The following is a 25,695-nucleotide window of genomic DNA, read 5'->3' as shown; positions in this document are numbered from 1 at the left end:
ACCTCATTTCAATCCTGAAATATTACTGTGTCCATCAGTTATTAGAGATATCAAACTGAAATGGCTGCTGCAAACACCAAAATATTTAGAACTAAAAATGATTAAGATTAATAGGGGTGCCCAAACTTTTTCATAGGACTGTATTAATTACAAAGCCCAGTCTAAGGGCTCGTTCACATCTGCGCCCGAGTCTCTGTTATGCAGGTTTCTGGTTCCTGCCTGAAATTGGGTTCAAATAAATGGGCTTGAAAAGTGTCCAGCAGTGAGCGTCGGTGAGCGTTTTGTGCTCTCCGTGATGAAACAGGTTTTTGTTTTTTAACCGGACACAAAGTTGGACATGCAGGACTTTGTCAGGACTTTGTGTCCGGTTTAAAAAAAACGGTTTCGCTGTGGAGAGCACAAAACGCTCAGCGGCGCTCATGGCCAGACACGTTCTGAGAACGGAGATCGGACGCTGGTGTGAACCCAGCGTAAAATGTATCTGCTGATATTAAATATTAGACCTACTGTAAGACCATACAATGGATTTTAACTCCTAAGTTACGAGTCTATTTAGGGCATTTAAGAGCATGCATTTTGATTTATATTTTAGGGCTGAATGATCAAGATCTCATACAGCATCCATTGCTTGGACACCAAGTGATCAGCTGTAATATTTTATGGTTGACTGTACTGTATTATAAAGTGACACATTGAGACTTGCTGTGTGAAAGACACCCTTGAACCTTTGTAAACTAGACAAACATGCCAACACTAGTGTGACTGCAACTGACACTGTGCATGGCAAATACAAAAAAACTTGCAATTCACCACAACCATTTTATTGTAAAGAATATTACTGGAAACTACCTTGTGAGTCAAAGGGATGGCTAAAAATAGATCTATGGCTGGTGGACCATATTAAAATATATTTTCTAAATGTGAGCTTTCAATATATTATAAGCATGACATGGGGCCTGGAGTAGGGGGCTTATGGGCACTCACACCATTAGTTTAGAGGTAGAAGATATGGGTACACTCTACATCGAATTCATACTGTACTGTATGTAAATTTGACTTTTTAAAGGGAACGTGTCATGGGAAAATGACCTATTGTTTGAAATTATGTTATACATATTTAAGAATTTTTTTGTGAGGTTTAGTTTCCATGTCATTTAAAAAATAAAACAAAAACCTACAGTTTTCACACTACCTGCTAAGCCAAATAATAGGAGGACAATTCCAGTTCTGTACACTGTACACCATTTTGATCACTTTTGAGCAGTCATCTCATTATCATCACAGGCAGAATAACAACTATACAGTACTATAGGATCCACCAATATCACACCTCCAAAATAACACTCTCCAAGGAAGTCAGAGAGTCATCTGCAGACCACTGTGTTCTATGTTCCAGATGGCTACAATAAAGCTCATCTCTAAATGCGGTTACCAGCATCTCAGGCAAGATAACAGCCCCCAAAACATGTACAGAAAATAGAATTTAAAAAAAAATCCACAATTAGAAAATAAACATGCCTTAGAAAAAAAGTTCAAGCATTACTACATGGTATTAATTATTTAAAATGGATATATTCCCTTTAAATGAAAAACTACAGAATGAAAACAGTTTCCAAGTAAAACTGTCATTTAACCTTAGCAGCCTGAAAAACAAAAAATGCAACACAATTATTGTAAGGTCACCAGGAGCTGGCACCTGTGCTCAGAGCAGAGTCTCTTGGTGTCTTTAAGTCTGTGCTTTAAAGCCAATTTCTCAGCATACATTTGAAATGGTTACTGAAGACAGTCGATCTAAAAAAGTAAAAAGCGGAGACTTGAAAATAGGAAAAATCAACATAAGCCTATTCCAACAAAGGGGCACATCATGATTGTTACCAGTCTTCTAAACATATTACTGAATTCTTGGTTCAGTTTAGCTCAGAGACACCTTCAACCATAGAAAAAATGAACTTTAAATCTCAGTGATGGAAGTCAAATACTTGAAGCTAGAACGCAAAGCTTTTCTATAAAAACGTGTTAGGTCGCTGCTTACTAGAATGCTTGGCCCTATTTTTTATTGAAAAAATAAAAATAAAAAATTTCTTGGAGTCGCCAAATTCTGACACCGGTAACTTTTTTTTAATATTTCCATGTACATGGATGTTTTTTGCAAGGCCAGATGTACTTTTTAGGCATAACATTTTGGGAAAGGTATTGTTTTAATCACTTTTAACTCAAATGTTTATGAAAGGCGAACCAGCAAAAAGGTGGCAGATCAGCTCTTTTGACACTTTTTTTCCTGATTTTTTTTTTTTTCTTATTTTCACAAGTTTATAGACTGGGTGTTTTTCAGACACAGGGAGTGCGTGAAGAAAATTGGTTTCACTTTACTTAAGTACTTTTATGTGTGTTCTATGGAAAGGAGGTAATTTGAATTTTTTTTTACTTTTATTATTAATTTTTTACTTTGTTTTTATTGTCATTTTGATGCCAACTAGGGCTCTTGAACTCCAGGGAGTCTGATCACTAATGCAATGCGTTACAATGTATTATAAAATACTGACACTTCTATTACAGGCTGTATGGAGCAGTCTGTAATTGAAGTAAATGCAGACACTAGCCAGGGTGCTCCAATTTCTGCATGTTATGCCACTTTTATTACAGTATACCATTGTCATGATGTGCAACTTAGGCAAGTAGTATGTGTAGCCTCCAAAGGAAAGCCATGACCAAACGTTTGCCAGTAGAACATTGCCCAGAACATCACATTGCCTCTACTCACTTGTCTTCTTCTCATAATGCACCTAGTGCTACCTATTAATACATCCATCCACATAACATGAAAAAAATATGATTCCTCACAGCAGGCTCAATGATTATGTTCTTATGCTCACTTGTCCATTGTAACTGCTTTAAACTGTGGACAGAGGTCAGCTAGGGAATTTAGACATCTCTGTGACTATAAGCTTCATACAGAGTAAGATGCAAGGCATTTGTATCACAACAAGCATTAGCAAGCACATATCAAGCAATATGTGCTACAGTAGCTCTTCTGTGGGACTTAACCAGAAGGGTTTATCTTCTAATTTTTTTGTAGCAATTCCTTCACTGGATAATTGTCTCTCTTTCACTGGAGCAACTTCAATAGGCCCTAAACAGTGAATACAGGGAAACACTCCATAAGACTTGTGAATATGGCGATACTGTAATCAATTAATCCAGTGGTTCTCAACCTTTCTAATGCCGTGACCCCGCAATACAGTTCCTCATGTTGCGGTGACCCCAAACCAAAAAATAATTTTGGTGGCTACTTCATAACTGTAAGGGCTAGTTCACACAGGGGGCAGTATAGCGGATTTAGGCACAGAGTGACGCGGGGAGCCGCATCACTCTCGGGTCAAAACACGCTTGCCACGACTGTCACGGCTTCCCCCCCGGAGTCGGCTCAAATTAATGGGCCGACTCCGGAGGTTGCTACCGCCAGGCGGAGGCCACGGCTCACCGAGCCGCAGAATCCGCCTGAAGGGCAGCCTGCTTTTTTTTTCCCGTGAGACCTCCATTGTGAGGGGGCGAATTATGACGTGGATTTCGCGCCATAATCTGCCCCCTCTGTGCCTGTGTGAACGGGCCTTAATTTTGCTACAGTTGTGATTCGGAATGTAAATACCTGATATGCACTATGTATTCTCATTGCTACAAAGCAAACATAATTTAAACATAGTGATTAATCACAGAAGCTCTCTTCCACAAAATCTGCCGAACCCCCCCCCCTTGCTCACAGTCTGAACCCCCCTATCATGCTCACACACAGCCTGAACCCCACTATTATGCTTACACACAGCCTGAACCCCCCCTATCATGCTCACACACAGCCTGAAACACGCCCCCATCTTGCTCACACACAGCCTGAACCCCTCTATCATACTCACACACAGCCTGAACCCCCCTATCATTCTCGCACACAGCCTGAACCCCCCATCATGCTCAAACACAGCCTAAACCCCCCTATCATGCTCACACACACAGCCTGAACCCCCCTATCATGCTCACACACAGCCTGAACCCCCCTATCATGCTCACACACAGCCTGAAACCCCCCTATCATGTTCACACACAGCCTGAACCCTCCCTATCATGCTCACACACAGCCTGAACCCCCCCTATCATGCTCACACACAGCCTGAACTCCCACTATCATGCTCACACACCGCCTGAACCCCCTCCCCCCCTCTTGCTTACACATGCTGTCTCTTCTCTCCATCTTACCTTCCAGTCTCCATTCACTGCAGCTTCCTCTTCCTGTGTAACTCGGCACTGTACTGAATAGGTCCTTCAGCCTACTAGGATCTTGCCCTGCTGTAAAACGTAGCGCGGCTTGTCAGCTGCTAAAGCCATCGGAAATATGTATTTTTCCGATGGCTTTAGGCGACCCCTGTGTTTTGGTCGTTCGACCCCCGCCGGGGTCGCGACCCACAGGTTGAGAACCGCTGAATTAATCTATCACAGTATGGGTATCTTCCTATGGGGGAATATGGAGCTAATCCAAACACTGGAAAACACCAAAATCTGCTATTGATTTAATGGAAGGCAGGAATGGTTTCTTTTTTTTTCCAGCATGCTCGATCTTGCCACAAATTCCACGGAAAAATCAGCATGGAAACCAGGGCACAATGTCTCATGCTTGAATAGCTTCATTATTTAGGAGTGGACTTATCTGCGGCTTGGCTTCAGGTTCCACAAAGCAGGGATTTGGAGAGGATTTTAAAGGTGGAAGACCACCTCCACCACCACCTATTCCTCTACAAATTCCTCTAAGTGAGCATACCCTAACAGAGTTGCTCAGAATTCATCGTTTGCCCATTTTCCCGACTTCAACTTTAAGATGCCATTGAAGCGAGGCAATCAATATTATTTACTTTACCTGTCAGTGCGCTCAACGCTATGGCTGATCGGTGTGTACTTCTCATTTAGTTTAATAAACATTTCCCGATTTTCACTACTTAAAACCATTCATCAAGTACACGATTAGATTTCTCTAGTAATCTCATTTCATTTTTTACTCCTTGAAGCCTTCACTGATATTTATAGCAGCTGTGATTTAAGAGAGCTGCATTAACATTCAACTACTTTCTTTTACAGCAAATCATTTTGCCATTGCAGCATTCAAACAGTTAAATACGTCTCCAAACTTTCTTAGCGACACACTGTCAAGAAAGACAAAGTGTAATGGTTGCGTATTACTTAAGTATCAGTCCAGCCTAATGTCCAACTGGGAAGCACTTACCATATTAAAAAGCTGATGTTTTAATGCGCTTTACAAATTATCCTGCAATTTTCTGAGATTTTTAAATAGAGACATACTATTAACCACCTCAGTGCTGTACACAAGCAAGACCAAGATACATTATAAACATAGGACTCCTCTCAATATAAAATAAAAAGAAATAAAAATGGCATGTTTTACCAGTGCTAAAAGATAAAGGTTTAATCCCTCAACTCTTCTAGCCATCTCTGGCACTCCCATTAACATGAAATGGTGCCTGTGCTGGCGCGATCACTGTTCCATTCGGAAAGGGGGACAAAACTCCACCATTGTCCAGACCAGTGGGGGTTTGAGAAGTCAAACCTTAAAGGGGTTGTCCACTGTCAGACCAATATTGACAAACAAATGTACAATAAAAAGATATACAATTTTCCAATATACTTTCTGTATCAATTCCTCACGGTTTTCTAGATTTCGGCTTGCTGTCATTCATTCTGTTACTTCTAGTGGATAAAAGTCTGACCATGGTCATGTGATTTACGGTCTATGGTCATGTGATGAGCACACAGGTGCACAGCTGATTACCAGGCAATTGTCTGATTACTGTGCTGTGACTATAACGAGCGGCACCTGTGTGCTCATCACATGACTATGGACCGTAAATCACATGACCATGGACCGTAAATCACATGACCATGGTCAGGGTTTTATCCTCTACAAGTAACAGAATGAATGACGGCAAGCCGAAATCTAGAAAACCATGAGGAATTGATACAGAAAGTATATTGGAAAATTGTATATATTTTTATTGTACATTTGTTTGTCAATATTGTTCTGAAAGTAGCCAACCCCTTTAACTGATCTACAAAGTTATCCCTTATCCTATGGATAGAACATATATTATTACGATGGGAATAATTCAGGAGAACCACCACTGATTATTACTATTATTATTATTATTATTACTACTACTACAATTTTTTTATCATTATTATTAATTATTATTATTACCCTTTGAAGTGTTGTTGCACCAGTATACCACCCACTTTACTGACTGAAGCGGCTAGTGCCTTCACCCTGGTTCCAATCATACAACAATGCTGCCATGAAGAGGAGTCCTTTCTAGTACTGTTGATAAGTTTACTACTCCTTTCCAAGGTGTTGGCTCTGCAATGTATGAGGACATCTATATCTGTCAAGTCATGGAGGTACATATATCAGTGTAAGAGGGCATGTATGAATGGTAATATATGTGACACAGACAAGCTCGTCCTTACTTTGCAGCCTGGATCCTTAGTAAAATTCTGTTCATCAAAATTTCAGCCTACCATGTAGATCCTAGGTTTTAACTTTCCCAAATTTAATGAATGCACCGACAACATCGACCACCTGCCCAAAATATCACTATATATGTTAGGCAATGTGATAACCAAAATTTATAATACTGAAAATGCAATGTTAAAAATAATTGATTACAATAAAAGGTTTTGTTTTCTTGAGCTATGTTAGGTATTGATGTTCAATACCATTCACAGACCATTAACAAAACTAAACCAAAAAAAAATAAAGCCAGAATACACTCAAAATATACTCAAAATACAAAAAATATAAAATACATATTTTATTAAACATTCCAATTAAAAATAAATAAATACAATATAGCTCAAAGAATAGGGGAAACAGTATATAAAAGCTATGTCCGACACTTATGAAGGCGATATATTAGTATGGGACCACAAGTACATATATAAAATGGGAGAACAACCCAATACCAAAAATTTTATGGAACAAATACTACTTCATAGAAAAATCTGGTATGATTGTTCTTTAAGCCCATGATTCAAAGAATAGTATGGTATCGTTTCAGTGTGCCTTTTTCTGGGGCTACAATTCCTATTCATGGGTATGTTGTCCCTTATTGTTTTTGGAAATGGGTCTGTGGTCGGGCTATCTATTACCATTGTGGTTTAATGAATTGACACATTTGGCCACATGGACATATAAATTATTAATCCCTATAACTGGGAATTGTATTTTTTGAATCATGGGCTTAAAGAATGAGATAGATAGATAGATAGATAGATAGATAGATAGATAGAGTTGTATTTAGGAGTATTTATAATATGATTTTTTTTTTTTTTGCTATTGGGTTGTTCTCCCATTGTCTAATTTATCACCTCCACAAATGTGTGACATTCATAGGTTTAGAAACTGATGGTCCTATTCTAATAACTATATTGTGTAAACTTTTTTTTTTAATTTGCTATGTTTAATAAAATATCTCTTTTACATTTGTTGTATTATTAGTGCTTTGTCATTTTTTCAGTTCAGTATAAGATACCCTGAGGTGACAGCTCACTAGTTAAGGGCGTTCATAATTTTGATAAAGGCATTGTATCTAAGTGTGTCACTGTGATTTTGTATCTCTTAATATGTTTGTGTTATGTTATTGGTATCATTAACACAACTGTCCCATTTTATACAAAAAGTCCTTGAGCTATCATCAGGTAGTTGAAATGATATTAAAAATGTTACCCAGCAATTCTTAGTTATAGGCACATTTCTGAGAATGCAGGTTGTAAATCACTAAGGCTGTCATAATATCACCTTCACAGCTTTACATCCAAACATCTTTGCAGTCGGGGGATGCACATATCACTCCCCAACTAGACAGCTTTGTTATTCAAATCTGTAGGCAAGTTGGGTGACAACTCATATAGTAGGAGCAATGACAACCATACTGATAGTCACCAAGCTTATGTAGGAAAAAGGCTAAATGACAAGTTTACACCTCAGTAAATGCACAAAAGGAAATATTTACATTTCTTAGAAGGGAGATTTATTTAGTATAACAGATTTCCTTGTATTGTCCTTCCTTTAAACTATATATCTCTATTTCTTTAGGAACACAAGCTGAGTACAATACAGTGACAAGAGATTTCTGTGATTGATGCTTTGGCTGTCTGTTTAACATAGACTGAGAATGTGCTGTTGTGTAGTTTAATGGCAGAGATTAGCTGACTCAGCAGGTTGGTGGCAGATGAAAAACATTAACATAAACAGAATGCAAATGTTAAAAACCAAAATATCTGAATCTGCTGAGATATAGAAAAAACTTGATGCAAAAGGACAAATATCCAGGATGAAAAGCACAACAGGAGTATAGGGCACTGATGACTGTGGACCGGCTCCAAATACTAGCTAACATAACTCTTATCAGGGAAGTTCACTTTTTGATCACTACAATATTCTTAAAACAATAAAAACATTCTTGCTAAGGCTCCCTGAATGTCCAGGAGGTTACTAAAAAAGAAGATGACCTCCAGAAGTCACAGAAGAATGGAAAATCTACTGGATCCAGCGGAAAGCTCCAGCATTCACGGGTACTCTGACATTTTGTATGTAGCAAAGGGAATGTTATATAACAGTCCAGTCACAAAAAGGGATAGTATCAGCATAAAAAAGAAAAAAACTAACGCTCTACTTGGTTACACAGCATGGAATTAAGGGTGTGGTCGCACGGAAAAACACCCGACTGTTGTAGGTGAATAGAAGACAAAACTTTGAAAAATTCCAGCAATCCACTGTTTTATAAAACTTAACTTTTACTCCATATAAAAATTAAAAACATGGATATAAATCACCATTCACGGATACATGGCAGAAAAAGCCGACGCATTTCAGGACAAATATTGTTAGCGTCATTTACTCATAGCTTAATTCTTAGTATCTGTATCCTGACATACTTGCATCATCAAAAGGAGCGTGCTGCATCCAAAAGAAGGAGCACAACTTCATAAATGGAGTATTCCCTCGATAAAAAATTTCGGTTAAATCCTACTAAATGTTGGCAAGCATGTAAAAAATTACTAACTCCGCATATTGGATTAACAAATAGTCTTACAGATATGTTTCTACAGTATTACATGTCTGCGTTATTACAGACTACAAACTAATACTGCAGTTGTGTGTTACCGTACTTCATTCCTTCTGCCACCTCTTCTTGCCAACATACTAAAAAGAGAAGGTTAAGGAAAGAATATACCTATAGGATCAGACTATACACAGGGTACTCATGTGGTTTGCAACCATAGAGATACAAAGGACAAAGATCAGTGCAAAAGATCTGTAGACCATAAAGTAAAACATGTTTAATAACCATTTGTCGAGTTACTTTATTTATTTATTTGTATCAAAGCAGTACCATGGGAATTCTGATCATGGTGTTTATCTGAAGCAGCCATAAGACTTGTTCAGAAAAAAAAAAAAAAAAAAACGTCAAAAATTCAGTTTAACATTCAGATACAATCACATAATCATGAAGCTCACAGGCAAAACTACTGACTTGGAATCCATAACTATATCCAAGAAACAAATACGACTATATCTATTCTGCTAAACAGCCAGGAGTTGCTAAGCAAAGGTCTGCTGGAAAAATTAAAGGTTTACGAAAATAAAAATACTTTTGTTTCTGGTACATTTATTTCCTACATAGCGTTAATTTTCAATGAAAACTGTGAATTAATTTTGCACCACTACAGTCTCCACCAAAAGGTACACTGCAAATAGTCAGCTGTTATATTTCTGTATAACATGTTTTACATTGTTTTAGACAGTTTTTTGAAATCTGTCAACTTCATGGGCTTAAGCAACCATTTATATGATGTGTAAATTAAAATGGCTCCTACACTGAGTTTTCTAGAAGGTGGGGGGAGATACATCTTGTTCGGCAGTCCCAGCCTTTAGCCAGTGTTTGGCCCGGTTTCAGTTACTGTGTATCTAGATGTAGATGAGGGCCGTATTCTGTGATAAAGAACCTTCAGCTTAAAGTATTTTTAGTAACAGAACTTCTTCCCTGCTGTATCAGTGAGAAAACCAGGCATACATGGCCAAAACGTGCCCTGAATTTCCCCAACACTGGCTGAGACAGGTCCAAGTTTCAGGGATCTCCCTACAACACCATGGTGAAAAGGCTTGGCGGATTAGAAGAAGGAGGGAAAAGCTATCTAAGTTTGTAGAGTGCCCAAAGTGTGGATAGTGCTTGCTACAAGTTGGTTGTGCCTCAATGTTACTCTGTGACAGCATTAAACATGCTAAATAAACTGTGCCACAAGCATCGCCTGTTCACCAACCATCAAGGGCACCCAAAAACACTACCATACACCGTAAGTAGGGGGAAACTACACACTTTTCATCTTCAGTATCTGCTAGCACAAGAGAGAATAGATCTCTCATGTAGTGCAGAAGGGAAAAACAGTACAGACATGAAGGTGGACTTCTATAAAGCTAGTGAAGGCAGCATACCCTGGATGCACAGGTCTCATTTCCATTATGTCTAATACATCTGTTTAATGCAAGGTCAACTCATACATACAATTTACAAAATCAAAGGTGAATCCTATCCATCCCATAAATATAGCTATATCAACATTAGATAGTTGAAATGATTTCATATATTTCATGGCAAAAGGGAACTAAAGATATCTATTATGAAGAGAAAGTGTTCTAAAGACCAGTAGTCGGGGACCAGAACTAGCTGGAGGGCAAGAAATAACAAGAAGGCCAGCAGCTAAGTTTATCATGAGTATAGCCAAATAAGATATGGTCATACGAAGGCCCTTAACCCCTTAACGCTAAATCACGTACCTGTACGTCAGGGAATGTGGTTAGTTCCCGCATTCCCACGTACCTGTACGTGATTGAGATTGCACGGGCTCAGAAGCAGAGCCCGTGCGATCTCCACGGGAGGCCGGCTGTATCTGACAGCCAGGCTTCCCGTGTAGCAGCAGGGACGGTGATTGCGAGCTCCGATGGGGGGAGGGTTAACCCCTTGGATGCTGGGACGAGAGAAAGCTAGTCTATGCATCTGCATAGCTAGCTTCCTCTATAGACTGCAATACACGTGTATTGCAAGTCTATAGTTAGTATAGAACCAGTGATCCTCTCTGATCACTGGTTCTAGTGTGCTTACAGCACAAATGTAAATAAGTTTAAAAAAAAAATAAATAAAGTGTGTAAAACAAACAAACAAAACAAACATAGTTACATTTCTTGTAAATCTGGAAAATCGCTGTTACACTTGTAAGCCTTGTAACGTTCAAAATAAATTAAAATACAATCAAAAGATGATGCCGATATAAAGCAGAGATATGGGAGATAATATTTATTAATGTATTTGGGTGGTATGACTATCTGAAAAGCAGAGAATTTCACATTTTGAAAATTGCAATTTTTTTCCAAATTTCCATCAAATTTCCTATTTTTTTAATAAGTAAATACAAAAATATTGATTAGTGTTTACCACTAACATTGTGTTACGAGAAAACATTCTCAAAATCACTTGTGTAAGTTAAAGCGTCTCAAAGTTATTGCCATTTAAAGTGACATGTCAATTTTGAAAAAACAGGCCTGGTCCTTAACATACTTTTGGGCTGTGTCCTTAAGGGGTTAAAGATAATTGAGTTTTTTATGTAATGATCATATCAATGTTCCATACCTTGAAAGCAGCTCCTCCATGGATGATGGATTTAATGAATATTCCCAAATCCGTGCTGGTGTCTCTGGACTTGTTTCCTTTCAGACTGACTCCTAGTCCAGCGGATCCGGAGTCATTAAGTGGTATCTCAAAGGTCATCTGCGCTACCTTCTCTGGAGAAACAACATGGTTCTCTAATTCACCTTTCTGCTGAAAAAAACAAAAACAAAAACAACCCCAGTTATATGCATTTAAAGTATATATTATATATCAAATTAATATTTATTATATATATTCAAGAAAACAAGAAATAACAAATCTGGGACGGGTCTTTTGTGTTGCCTATTTCTCATCTCCAGCACTTACATGAAAGGATAGCAAAAGCCTTATACACACACCATAGAATGCCATACTGTACACCAATGTGGCATACAAATCCAGGGGTGTGATACGGGATATTTAAGACAACTGATGACATTGAGTAGGTCAGTGGAACTGGTTTAATCTTTTTTTTTTTTTTTTGAGGTTTAGACACATGGCTGCACCACGGTGTATTCACATCTGTGTTACTTGCATTTCTCATCACCATGATATGGTAATTTATCAGGGTCCATATTGTGCTCAGAGTAAAGCTAATACTTCATTTTAGCCCCCGGCTGTAACTGTAAGAGGAACCTTGTTGTTATCTATACACTTAAAAGCTTCAGATTGTGTCTTTTTGGGTTCAACGAAACAAAGCATTATATACAGTACTTTAATATCTTATATTTACATTTTTCTGATTTAGCGAATTCTTTCTTATAGATTCAACTGCATTGCTTCGTTTTAACTAAATTACAAAATCACATTTCTTTCCATTTCTTTTGCATTTAGTTCGACAAAATCATGTAAAGCTGCTGTGCTAAATGAATTATGACAAAATAAAAAGCATTCTTGGATATATATCATAAACAACCACATTATCAGCTTGAAACTCGTAAAAATGGCAGGCTAATTAAAATTCTGTTGCATTCATAAGTATTCTTGTAACACTCCAGGAATTTAAATTTGTTGGGTCATTTACATTTATTAAATTATCCTGTTTATTAAAGTAAAAGCAATTTACTTCAAATTTAATTAGCTGAGATGGTTTGGAAATATTAAACCTCATACAATGTTTTCTACAAATGTACGTTCAATATACGTAAAGCCAAACTTTTTTGTATATCTATTTACTTATCTAATACCCATCTACCTCTCATATCTACTTACCTACCCAGTGTCAAACTGGAGTGCCTAAAATTCATTCTGGGGGCTCACTATACAGCTACATGCAAATATAACCTGCCATTCATTCGCAAATAACTCAAGTGTCACCAACATAAATGTATTTTTTAGTAGTAGTTTGCTGCCTAGCCCTTGATTGTTCCCATCCTATAAACTAGGGCCCTTTAATCTCTGTGAGCCAGCAGAAGCAGCAGATGCTGCAATATGATTGTGATCGACGCCCCTGCAGTGTGACTGTGTAGTTGGGGTCAGGGAGGAAGGATACTGCTTGGTCTGATTCTGCACCTAGAAGTCATCTCAGTTGCCCAGTGTGTCTACAGCATATAAAAAGAACCTTAGCAGTTTCTTAACTAACCTAACCAGTATACAGTATTATACTGTTGCATACAAATGATTGTACTGTACCATGCTAGAGTAAGCTGGGGGCCCACCTGTCTCAGGGGCTCACCATTCACATGTGGATCAGTCCAAGATTATCTACCTAATAATAAAGATGTAGTAAACTTTACTTTGCTCCTCTCCTGATATGACAGGTAATAACCTGAGCTATAGGGACTGAATTTTCTACAGTCAGCCAGTAGATCAGGAAAGGAGGGAGGAAGTAGAGTCCATTATGAAGAATCCACCAGATGAATTAAGATAAAATTTAAAGGGGTTGTCTGGGATAAATAGAAAAAAAAAAAAAATAAACCCCCTCCCCCTGCCTAACTTCTATTCTATATTTACCTATATACCTGGGGACGTCACGTGACCGCCCCAAGCACAAGTTCTGATGATCTGGTGACGTTTCATTTTAGACTTTCCGAAAATGGAGCATCACCAAAACTGCCCTACCCCTTACATACTTACCCATCGTCATTCTTCTGACAACAAGCAGAACTTCCTCTGCTTCTTCCGGCGCCTGCACAATAAAGCTTTATTGTACAGTCGCCGGCAGAAGTGAAGAGCGCATACCACATGTGCACAAGAAGATGCCGACTGAACCAAAGATGCTGATCTCCAGGACACAGGCAAGTATGATTGTGTGTGTGTGTGGGGGGGGAGGAGAATTAGGACTGAGTAAGGTAGGTAGGTAAGTAGATAGATAGAGCTAGTAGTCCGCAAGCTAGCTAGGGAAACAGGGAGGGGGTGTGAGAGAAGGGGATCAAGGGAGTTGTAGGATAGGACAGCCGGAAGCTAGGGAAGCATATAAACAAATGCAGAGGATGCCAGGAGCTCCCACAAAAAGCCAGAAATCACTCAAAACACTGCTAAAGGTATTTTGGTGCAATTATTAACCCATTAATAGCAGTAAAATACCTTTACTAAAAAATAATAATAATAATTGCCCATAAAACCCCTTTAAGTCCCCGGAGAACCCCTTTAATACAAGAAAAGGCGCTAAAAAAAGTCAACATTTGCTGCAACAGCTAGCTACTTATTTAATTACTATTTACAAATATTTATTCCCATCTACTATTTGCTTTAATGTCATTTTATCAGGAATAAACGGAATACTCTGTAAAAAGTGCAATCCCTTAAAACCTTGGAAGATTTTCCAAGTATTTGAACTCATCTTAATTTCTGAGCATCAATTATTTAATAATCCTATAAGTTATTTTCAATTTGAGGACACTTATGTGAAGTGTAAAAAGTAAAAACTGTGAAGTGAACTCGTTTTTCATTAATATTTGCTAAATTATTTGTGTATAAATTAAATAAAGAGCTGAGAAAGGCACTATGAATGATTAATATGGTATGTGAAGTAAAATATACTGTATATACATATATTTTTGCACATATGTGTAAATATACTGTATAGCAATGCTAGAGTCCTGGGTTCGAATCCTGCCAAGGTCAACATCTGCAAGGAGTTTGTATGTTCTCCCCGTGTTTGTGTGAGTTCCCTCAAGGTACTCCAGTTTCCTATCACACTCCAAAGACATATTAATAGGAAATTTAGATTGTGAGCCCTACATGGGACAGTGGTGACAATATCTGTAAAGTGCTATGAAATATGATGGCACTGTAAATATAAGCAAAATAAAATTTAAAAAAATAAGGATATGCTACAAGATCTCACAATGAGCTAACCGTATCTCTCAGAACAGGAATAACAAGCTGTGGGACATTTATATGGAATGTATCACCCATGTATTTGTACTTTAGTATTGATTTAATTCTGTATTCTGTACATTATAGGGATGGCTAACTTGGCTCAGCACTTACAAATGTTCTTTACAGGAGGCAAATAGGCCATGCTATGTAGACTGCTAAGCACTCGTAGCAGATTTACTAATGTGACTACAACTTGACCCTAGTGTAAAAAAAAGCAGACAATTGTTGCACATTTCGGCACATCTAGTTTAGATCCAATTTTTAGGACAAGATTTTGCAGAAAAGTCTCTTAAATTAAATTAACCAAAAATTTGGCATATAACTGTCTCAAAACATTAGTCAGTATGGCACATTTTCACAACTTTCATTAACAAAAATCACCAAAAATTCTGTAAAATATATTGTATATTCTAATGAAATATTCATTTTAGGTCCATATCCATACTCAAATATCGAAAAGAAATATCATTTTTATTAAACCCAGTCTTTTTGCAGGATGGTAACGTGAATCGAAAGTAGGACTATTTGCAGGTATGTACTTAATGTTTTGCAGAAGTGACTTCAACCTATTGTTTTCTGTCATAGCTTTTGCTGTAAATCAGTGGTCCCAACCTGTGCTGTGCATACCCTAGGTAGTATGCCTTGAAGTCTCAGGGAATACATGCGGTAGCTGAGAACCATTGTTCTGGGTGTTGCAGATTCAGGTTCTGAGGTTCCTGGGGACAAGTGTCACCTAAAGCACCCAATATCTTCAAATACTCAGCCAATGTGGCCACTAAGCAAAGGCAAAACATACTGGATGAGGCTTAAGGGAGCAGATCTCCCCTACATAAGTGAATAGTCTGTGGTGAACAGACAAACAGTTTCTGAACTATGATCTGATAAGAAAAAAAGTTGGTTGGAAGTTTAAAGACTCTCAGAACTTTTAGTATATGCCTACCAGAGGTGCCCCCATAAGCAATAGGATTTTCTTGGCGCACTGGGTGTCAATTTTTCTTCAGCTCCTGATGGACACTATGGTGTTTGTTAGGTGTACTCAGTTGGAACTTTTTTTTTTTTTTTTTTTTTTTTTTTTACAGGGGAGCACTTTGTACAGGTTGAGTAATACTATTGTAGAACAAAACTCAGAAACTGTTGTTTCAGCAGCAAATGAATTGTGACCACATAGGTAAGTAAAGTAAATACAACAACAACAAAAAAAAATACCCTGAAAATCAGTAATTAATTGTTCTATGGAGTACAGAGCGTACTATGTCTGCTCGCGTAAGCAGCCACAAAAAAATGGCCGCCCGCATGTGAAGTCGGCTCTGGCAGAGCCGATTTACGCATGTGTTGAATTCTGACCCCCTGCGCGCCGGAAAAAGACGAAAGAAGAGGGTGTTGCTGAAGAAGATGGAGGCAGCGCTGGAGAGAGTTCTCTTGCAGCATTGGGGACCGCCCCCAGTGCTGCGAGAGAAATCATTTGCATACCGACAAAAAACGGGATTTCAAGTGAACGGCGGTGTGGAGAAGACAACGAAAGGTAGGAGACAAATAGCCTTTCTTAAGGCTATTCCAAAGTGTTAGTGAGAAAAAAAAATGAGTTTGAATGATATCCATGTCTTAAAATATCCATATCTTAAAATCCATAACTTAGCTAAAAAAAATATCCAATGTACAGGACAGGTGGTTCTGCTTGGCTACCCTAACTAATCGAAGTCAGCATTTTTATTTCTCTTTATCTCTTATCCCAGGACAAATGTAAAACAAGAGAGTGCCACAAAGTACAGTAAAACATATATCAAAAGGACATCTATGAAAAATGACTATAAAGATATCTTTGCAATCAAGGAAAGGTCCAGCTCTATCAAATCCTCCTCTCACCTGAAACAGAAAATAGGCCAGCAGAGAGGATGACAAATCAAGTAGATCAATGAAGCATTGCACAAGTCATTTTCAACAAGATTTGGACCAAAATGTCACTTTTGGATACTTTGAAGATGTTTTATACATACAACACCCATGAAGAAACCAAATGAAAGATCCTGTAATTTCCCCAGGGTACAGTATGTGCTAAAGGTTTATCTGTCACTCGGCTACTTAATGGGCAGATCAGCTGAGATTGAATGGGGGTGGAACTGCCGCTGATTAGATTTTATTACCACACCTGAGAGATATTTGGAGCGGCCCCCGGCAGATTACAGAATAAAAAAAGTTAAAGACTAGAAAGTGCTGCCATAAATGTTCTGCTTTAATGTTTTAAAGGTTTTACACTGAGAATTTTATTCCCAGAGAATTACCAAATCTGATTTACTATAAAGATGAATTGCCTGAGTGGTGCTGATGCATTAAAACTGAACTTTTCTGGGATGAGATTCATATAAGCTGTAGGGCAATAGAAAAATAAACTCTTATTAAGCTCATAAGCTCCTGTCTTAAGCTTTCATCAAAGATTCCCCAGAGAATGTATTCAACACCAAGGTGTCAAGAAAAAAGCAAACACAGGTCTAATTGTAGAAGTCAACACAAGACCGAAGAGTTAAAAGAAGTCCTGAAAGCTGTAATGTTCAAAGTATTATATGAATTACTACATTTGTTTATTAAAGAAGAACTTCAACAACTTTCCAGGGTTCCACCACTCAACCCAATGCCAAACCGACATCTATTACATACATTTGCCTAATTTCTATGCAGCTCAGACCTCTGTTTGCTTATAATCGCCATATTCAATTTTAGATTTCAATATGCTTTTAGTTCCTCAAAGTCACAGCTAGAGACAATACCCATAGTGGCCCCTGCACACACAGTATTGTGGTCCTTGCACAAAGTATTATGCCCCACAGTCGACCAACCATGAACAATTATTATACTCTGGGGTCTTTCAGACCCCAGAGTATAATGATTGGAGATCCAGCGGAGATTAGGGAACATAAAAAGCACTGTTACTTACCTTTCCCAGGTTCCAGTGCACTCCCCGCTTTTAGCCCTCTTCAATGTTGTCGCAGATGTCACGTGCGCCAGGCTGGCATTGCATAATGAAGCTGGCCTGGCCCACATGATGTCTGGGATGTAATCAAATAGGGCCAAAGAGTGGCAGAGCGCAGGAGAGGTAAGTAACAGCGTTTTTTATGTTCCCTCACCATTCCTGGGCTTCTGATCATTACACTCTGGGGTTTGAAAAGACCACAGAGTTTAATGATAGCAGTGTTTGTATGAGGGCCCCCCGGCCTCACTTACCGATCCCTTCTCGTGCACACAGCAGACTCCATTTCCATAGAAGCGAAGGCGGCCGTGAGTAAGAGTGGGGTTCAGTAAGTAAATAGGGCCAATTGGGGCTACTGCAGCAGGTAATGGCCTATTAAAAAAAAAAAAAAAAAAAAAAAACACCAGGGCCTACCATGCCCCCTAATGTCCCAGTCCATGTGGCAGCCGTTACCTCTGCTACCATTGTATTTACGCCACTGCTGAAAAGTATTTCTGGTGAAAGAGAATAGAATCCTGTCTAAAATGTGAAGAGGGGTCATATTTATCTATAAACCAGGACCGTCACTGAGGCTCTACAATAATGTAATGACTCTGTATCTGCCACGGATTCCAATTGCACTGCTGTGTCTCACTCCTACAAATACAAGTTTGGCAAGAAAATGGTTACCTCTACTGTTATGTAGGTGACAAGACTTAAAAAGGTCAAAATCTCTTCATTAATCTAAGTGGTGACATACTCCTGCAGCACTGAAGTGAAGGAAGAGAATAAAAGATTTTATATAAAGAGCCTTATTATGCCTTAATGAAATATTCATAATGTGGATTAAACCATTCGTCTCTATCTTTGTACTAAGCTTAAAAAGTTTCCTATTCATTCTTATTGTTTGCCTAGTGCTCAGAAAGCTTCTTTTGTCCAACCTAACCCTTATGCTCTTGACAGGCCAAAGAAACCTGGCCCTGAGCACTGTGTTATTTGCCCCTTGCCTGGCTGCTCGCTAGTGATAAGAGATGTCAAGACCCTAGAGCATTAGTAAGAACTCGGCAAGAGGCTAGTGGCAGGCGAAGGAGATATTTTCAGACACCGACTGAGATATCTGCTTCTATTCTTATAGTAAATGCTCAGATATCAACATATTTGACGTGTTTTATTGTCTTCTTCTGCCAAGATGCCAGAGTAGTCAAATACATTCAGAACATTTCCTACAGCTTTAGAACTACCAGAAATATTTTATGTACTTCATGAAAAGTTAATAGTCATTATCGTTCTTAATCCTGCTGTGGTTTAGTGTCAGCCCTGAATGACTGCCAACAGGTGTTACCTGATGACATCAAGCTCCAATAGTGGACTTGCCAAAAGGTGGCGCTTCATCATGGTCTTCTTACAACCTACTCAGAAATGTCTTGGGCCCCATGGGTTGGGTCTTAGAGGTCTGAGTTGTGCTGACGACGTCATGACACTTGCTTCAAAGTGTCCCCCGGGGGGCATGTGACGTCTCCCAGGAGAACAGAAGATGAGTGTAATGGAGCCTGGATGCCTTAAAGGAGTCCAAGATAGGTGAGGGAAGGTGAGTACCAGAGAATAACAACAATTTGTCAATAGCAGACCCCAAAAGTCTTGGGTTTGGCCGAAGTTGAGATTTTTGGAAACTTCATAATAAACCATGCTTTTTATAGACTGATTTACTCACCTCTATTGACTACATATAACATTTACTATATAGAAATTATATTTTTTAAACTGTACGGTTTTATAAAAAATAATTGTGTGCAGAGCCACCATGGTCCAAGGCCTGTGTATGGTATTGCAGATCATTCTTATTCAAGTAAATATTAAGCAATGAGAGGGATCATATATAAATATACACGCACACATATTATACATTACTAGCTGGTACCCGCGACTTCGTCTGCGGTGATTGTAGAAGTGGGTATATACAGGCATGGGTAAGGTTTTCGTACTGTGTATAAGGTATGGGATATGAAATGTAACTTTGTATCTTGTTTTTGCTGTAATTCAGAGAATACGTGAGACACTTGTGTTGAAGTTAATTTGTATTTGAGCTGCTATATATACGGTGTTGTGAGAAACTTTACATAGTGACTTTGGGACAGAAGTATTTGAAGTTCCCACTGATGGCATTTTTTGATTTTCGTTTTTGACTCCCCTCCCTCTAAACCCCATAACTTTTTTATTTCTCCGCTCCCAGAGCCATATGAGGTCTTAATTTTTCCTGGGACAAATTTTTCTTCATGATGCCACCATTATTTATTCTATATAATGTACTGGGAAGCAGGGAAAAAATTCAAATGGGGTGGATTTGAAGAAAAAATGCATTTCTGCGACTTTCTTACGGGCTTTGGTTTTACGGTGTTCACTGTGCAACCAAAATGACATGTCCCCTGTATTCTGTGTTTCCTTACGATTCTGGGGATACCAAGTTTATATGGTTTTATTTACATTTTGACCCCTTAAAAAAAATCCAAAACTGTGTTTAAAAATTTTTTTTTTGAAAAGTCGCCATATTCCGACAGCCGTAACTTTTTTATACATGCGTGTACGGGGATGTATAGGGCGTCTTTTTTTGCGGGACTGGGTGTACTTTGTAGTTCTACCATCTTCAGGAAATGTTATTGCTTTGATCACTTTTTATTCAAATTTTTATCAGAATCAAAACAGTGAAAAAACAGCGGTTTGGCACTTTTGACCATTTTTCCCGCTACAGCGTTTACCGAACAGGAAAAATATTTGTATAGCTTTGTAGAGCGGGCGATTTCGGACGTGGGGATACCTAATATGTATGTGTTTCACAGTTTTTAAGTACTTTTACATGTGTTCTAGGGAAAAGGGGGTGATTTGAATTTTTAATCCTTTTTATTTTTTTTTATATTTTTTTTCCTTTTTTAAAAAATTTTTTTTTTGCATTTTTTAGACCGCCTAGGGGTATTGACATGGGTGGGGGGTGTCGTGGATTGTCAGAGCGGTGGGGGTCGGCAAACATGGCTGCTCCGGAGCGTTAAAGAGAGCCTCCTGGAGTATCGCTAAGGTGAGGGGCAAAGTGGTAAAGTATATGTGAGTGTGTGGGGTTAGGGGCGAGGCTGTAGAGGGCAATATGAATTTTGTGGCTTGCTATGGTCCAAAGTGTGTGAGATTGCAGAGATGGTGATGTGAGTTTGGGTTTTGTGGGGGTCCTGGCACAAACGTATGTGTGCTATTGTGACGAAAAGTAGCCTATTGTTTAATCGGGTGTATTAACTATGCTTGTGGAAAATTTCAGCCGAATCGGTCGAGCGGTTTTTCCGTGATTGAGGAACAAACATCCGAACATGCAAACATTCAAACACACAAACCCACAAACTCACAAACTTTCACATTTATAATATTAATAGGATATATATATATACATATATCAATGTGCTATGCTAGTATTATAAATAGGATAAATGGGTATATATTTTATTTTTTTTAAGTTTTTAAGCTCTTGCACTGAAATAACCTTCACTCACTGCAGACATATGCGGCCATGAATGAGTTAATTATATTTATGTTGATACACTGTAATACAATTAGTCAATTTGCTGCTCTTCCTGGCATCCTTCCTGAATGTGTTGTCTGGGTTAGGGCAGGTAATTTGCCACATGAACTTTTCCATGTTAATGTCACATAAAACAATACTGTCTTTCATTGCCAAGTCTTCTTTCCAACAGCCTTGCAGTTTTCCCACCATCACTTTCAACTTTTACCTCAAGTAGCTTTGGAACATGCATATGTGGAACATCCACCATAGAAATTCCCATCATACACATGTCAATATGAACTATTTATAAGTTAAAAAAAAAAAAAAAAAAAAAAAAACCAGTACTGTGGAGGTGTTCTACTTCAATGACATGATGACAGCTTCTTTCATCTTCTTTTATGAGTCATACCTAGCATAACTAAACATAGTGCGGTAGGTTTAAACAATAACCATTCATTGTGTGTCCTTCAGGTTGTTACATTTGTCTCTTAAGGCTCATTGACACAGGGTGATAAACGACTGAACGATTGTTCACACGTGATCATTGTCCAGTTTAAGACTGACCACCGTCCACACATATTGCCAATGACACTTCCATGTAAATGGAGCTTGGAATGGTTTGTCTGCTCATGTAAATACGCCATAAATTAGTGACCTGAACTGGCCACACAGAGTTTGGTATATCTGTTCAACTTAACAATTGGCCATGTAAAATGATGATCACATGTGCTCATCATTATCATGCACAAGTGTGATGGTAAATAACAAGTGACCTAGAGACACTGGTTATCACTGAACGCTGGTCATTTATGTACTGTGGTGCAGTGACTTAGTACTAGTGATCGTGGGGGGTCCTACAAGTGAGGACTCCTAAATATATCCCTAAATATAACCTTTATCACCTATTATGTATATAGGTGTTAAATGTGTATTGCTGGAGAATGTATAGTGAAAGAAATAACATTATAATAACTAATGCCAAAGAGCTTAATTTCTGCCTCATCTGACCAATCCGGATGATTCTGAGAGTGATTGGGAGAAGGTGCTGTGGTCAGATGAGGCAAAATTTACCTCTTTGGCATTAACTCAACTTGTTGTGTTTGGAGGGAGAGAAATGCTGCCTATTACCCAAAGAAAACCATCCCCTCTGTCAAGCATGGAGGTGGAAACATTAGGTTTTGGGCATAGGACTACTTCACTGCATCAATGGGAGAATGGAAGGAGCCATGTACTGTGAAATCCTGAGTGACAACCTCCTTCCCTCAACCAGGACATTAAAATGGGTTGTGGCTGGGTCTTCCAGCAGGACAATGACCGAGAACATACAGCCAAGGCAACAAAGGAGCGGCTCAAAAAGAAGCACATTAAGGTCACGGAGTGGTCTAGCCAGTCTCCAGACCTTAATCCCAGAGAAAACTTATGGAGGGAGCTGAAGCTCCGAGTTGCCAAGCGACAGCCTCAAAATCTTAATGATTTAGAGATGATCTACAAAGAGGAGTGGACCAAAATTCCTCCTGACATGTGCGCAAACCTCATCAACTACAAAACCGTCTGACTGCTGTGCGCACCAACAAGGGTTTTGCCACCAAGTATTAAGCCTTGTTTGCCAGAGGGATCAAATACTTATTTCTCTCTGCAAAATGCAAATACAGTTAGAAAATTTATACAATGTGAATTTTCTGGATTTTATTTTTGATATTTTCTCACTGTTAAAATTAACCTACCCTTAAAATTATAGACTGTTTATGTCTTTGTCAGTAGACAAACTTACAACATCAGCAAGGGATCAAATACGGATTTCCTTCACTGTATTTTAAGCTGAGGCCACACTTATACTTCTCCTTTTTTGCTAAATCAACTCCTAGCTTTGGCACAAATCCACAGCAAAATCTGTAACAAAAAAACTACAGATTTTGTAAAGAATGACGCCTGAGTCTAAAAGGGTTTTCAAGAAGGAAGGTCATTAAAATCATATTGGTGGGGTCCAATTGTTGGTATTTCCAATGATCAGTTGTTTGAAGCAGCCAAGTATTGCATCTCCTTGGTGGATATCAAGACAATCAGACTCCCACCAATCTGATATCAATGGTCTATCTTAGTGATAGCTCATCAATATTCTTCTCCCATAAAATCCTTTGAGGCTAAGGTTCCACGTAGCGAACCACAGCCAAAAAAAACGCTGCTGAAAAACACACAGTAGAAACACCACATTTTTTTCAGCAACACTTTTCACAGAAAGTTTGCAGAGAGTTTTCCTCTGTGGACTTTCTGCTTCTATTATATCTATTCGGAAACTGCCAGTGTTTTCATAGGTGTAATTGACAACCTGTGATTTACAAAACTGCTTGCATTTTGAAATTGCAGCATTTCTGCAGAAATTTTTTTTTCTGCAATATGTGCATGGGATTAACCAGAATCGCATCCACTTTGCAGGTAATGTAAAATGCTGTGGCCAAATTTAATACAGTTTATAGTTTTAGAGTCAGAGGACAATGTACATTAGATGGTTGAACAAACGTGATGAAGTTACACATCTGGTTTGAACAGGAGCCTCTCTGCTGTGGTGACAGCAAGAGGGCAAAATTATCTCTAAAGACTCACCACCTACGTCAATCTACTGTACATCAGATGGGGCAGTTCAGCCAAAAATTAACCATTGGGTTCCCTGCATATTGACCTCTCCTTCATCTGAACCATCCTCCATTTTCAGGCTGTTTCTATATTCACTCTGATTTACCCCAAAATAATGTATTCCTTCACTCAGGTTAGTACTGTATGTTACTTGGTGCCCTGTTTAATCTGTTTCATCAGGAACAGGACATCTAGGCCTAGTCTTAGCTTTAATCCCCACTATATAAGTACTTCACAGGCGGTATATGAACCACCCTCTTTCAACTAAGTATCACAGTATAGGGTCCTGGGAAAATGTTTATCCTTTTTTTCCCCGGGACCCTATACCGTGATACTTAGCCTTAATCCCCTTTCATTTAAATATTGTTTCTGATATTTTTTTTACATAAACAGTACTTTTGTAAATGTTGCATTGCAAGTATTTTTTTCACAGCCCTCCACTAAATGGAATCTGTTAAGATACACACTTTGAGGTAATTCACACAGAGATGCATTAACACTTCCTTAACCCGTTACATATGTAATGATTGTCACATGTAGGTAACTTATAGCTAAACATGCAGTGGCAGATGGACTGGCTCCGATCATACTGAAATGCACCTTGCATGATATTCTAATTAGAGGACACTCTCAATGGTTGCCGGTAATTAAGCAAATCAAGGTTGTCTCCTGAGTTCAGCAGACAGCTCCCTCTCCCGCTGTTACATGACAACAGCTGGCAGGAAATGCTAGTAGAATTAGGATAAATGACTAATCGGATAATAGTTTAGTACTGTCTGCGGTTGGTCATAATATTGCTTTACTGATCTTCATCCTCAGTGGAAAAGGTAATCTCATCATCATTTCCTTTGTTCATTACAGAACAAAACAAGATTGTTTAAATAACTAGGTCAAGCGATTTCTAGTACCTTAAGGTACAAGGAAAATTACTGATGGCCCTGCTGTAGCCAGAAAAAGTCAACAGCATCAACTTTCCCCTGTAATGGTGCAGTGGTGTGCTACAGGGAAACAAAGTCTTTACTGAGCTTTCAGATATCGACCATTATTGCTTTTTAAGTTTGCAATCAAATCTTTTACTTAAAGTTTTTAGGATTTTTTTCCAACTAAATTACAATTTGTTTATGCTTAAATAGGTTTAACAACATATTAAAAAAAAAATGAAGGGACGCAGACATGAGTAGAAAAGGGGAAACAAAAAAATCACCTTTAAAGTTCCTGCTGTTTCAATGCAGCGGGTGCATTCCTCTGGGCTGTCTTTCTCCGTCAAACCAGAAGATGTGATGTCACATATATTGTTAACGTGAATGCTTAGCCGAATGCTTGCTTCAGATGTCACATTCAGTACATGCACCATGTAGGGGCAGAGGTAAGTGAATGGCTGAGTAGTTTCTTTTTCCACTAATGGAGCTGCTCTTCATATTTTTTTTATCATTCTTTTTTTCATAGAATCTCTATTGATACCCAAATCACACACAGAACTCTATGGAGAGGGGAGGGGGACAAGG

General features: G+C 38.5%; 1 protein-coding gene across 1 annotated transcript in view; it reads right to left on the bottom strand.

Moving 5' to 3' along the window:
- PARD3B (par-3 family cell polarity regulator beta) overlaps positions 1-25,695 on the bottom strand; it is a 799,946-nt gene that overhangs the window by 518,709 nt on the left and 255,542 nt on the right. Inside the window, exon 11 of the mRNA XM_075284374.1 lies at positions 11,739-11,927. Within this exon, the coding sequence (XP_075140475.1) occupies positions 11,739-11,927 (189 nt within the window). The remainder of the gene's footprint in view (positions 1-11,738; positions 11,928-25,695) is intronic.

This window comes from Leptodactylus fuscus, chromosome 8 (genome assembly GCF_031893055.1).
Source record: "Leptodactylus fuscus isolate aLepFus1 chromosome 8, aLepFus1.hap2, whole genome shotgun sequence".
NCBI classification, from domain to species: domain Eukaryota; kingdom Metazoa; phylum Chordata; class Amphibia; order Anura; family Leptodactylidae; genus Leptodactylus; species Leptodactylus fuscus.
Note: the sequence above shows the minus strand (reverse complement) of the source record. Positions and strands in the feature narration are given on the sequence as shown.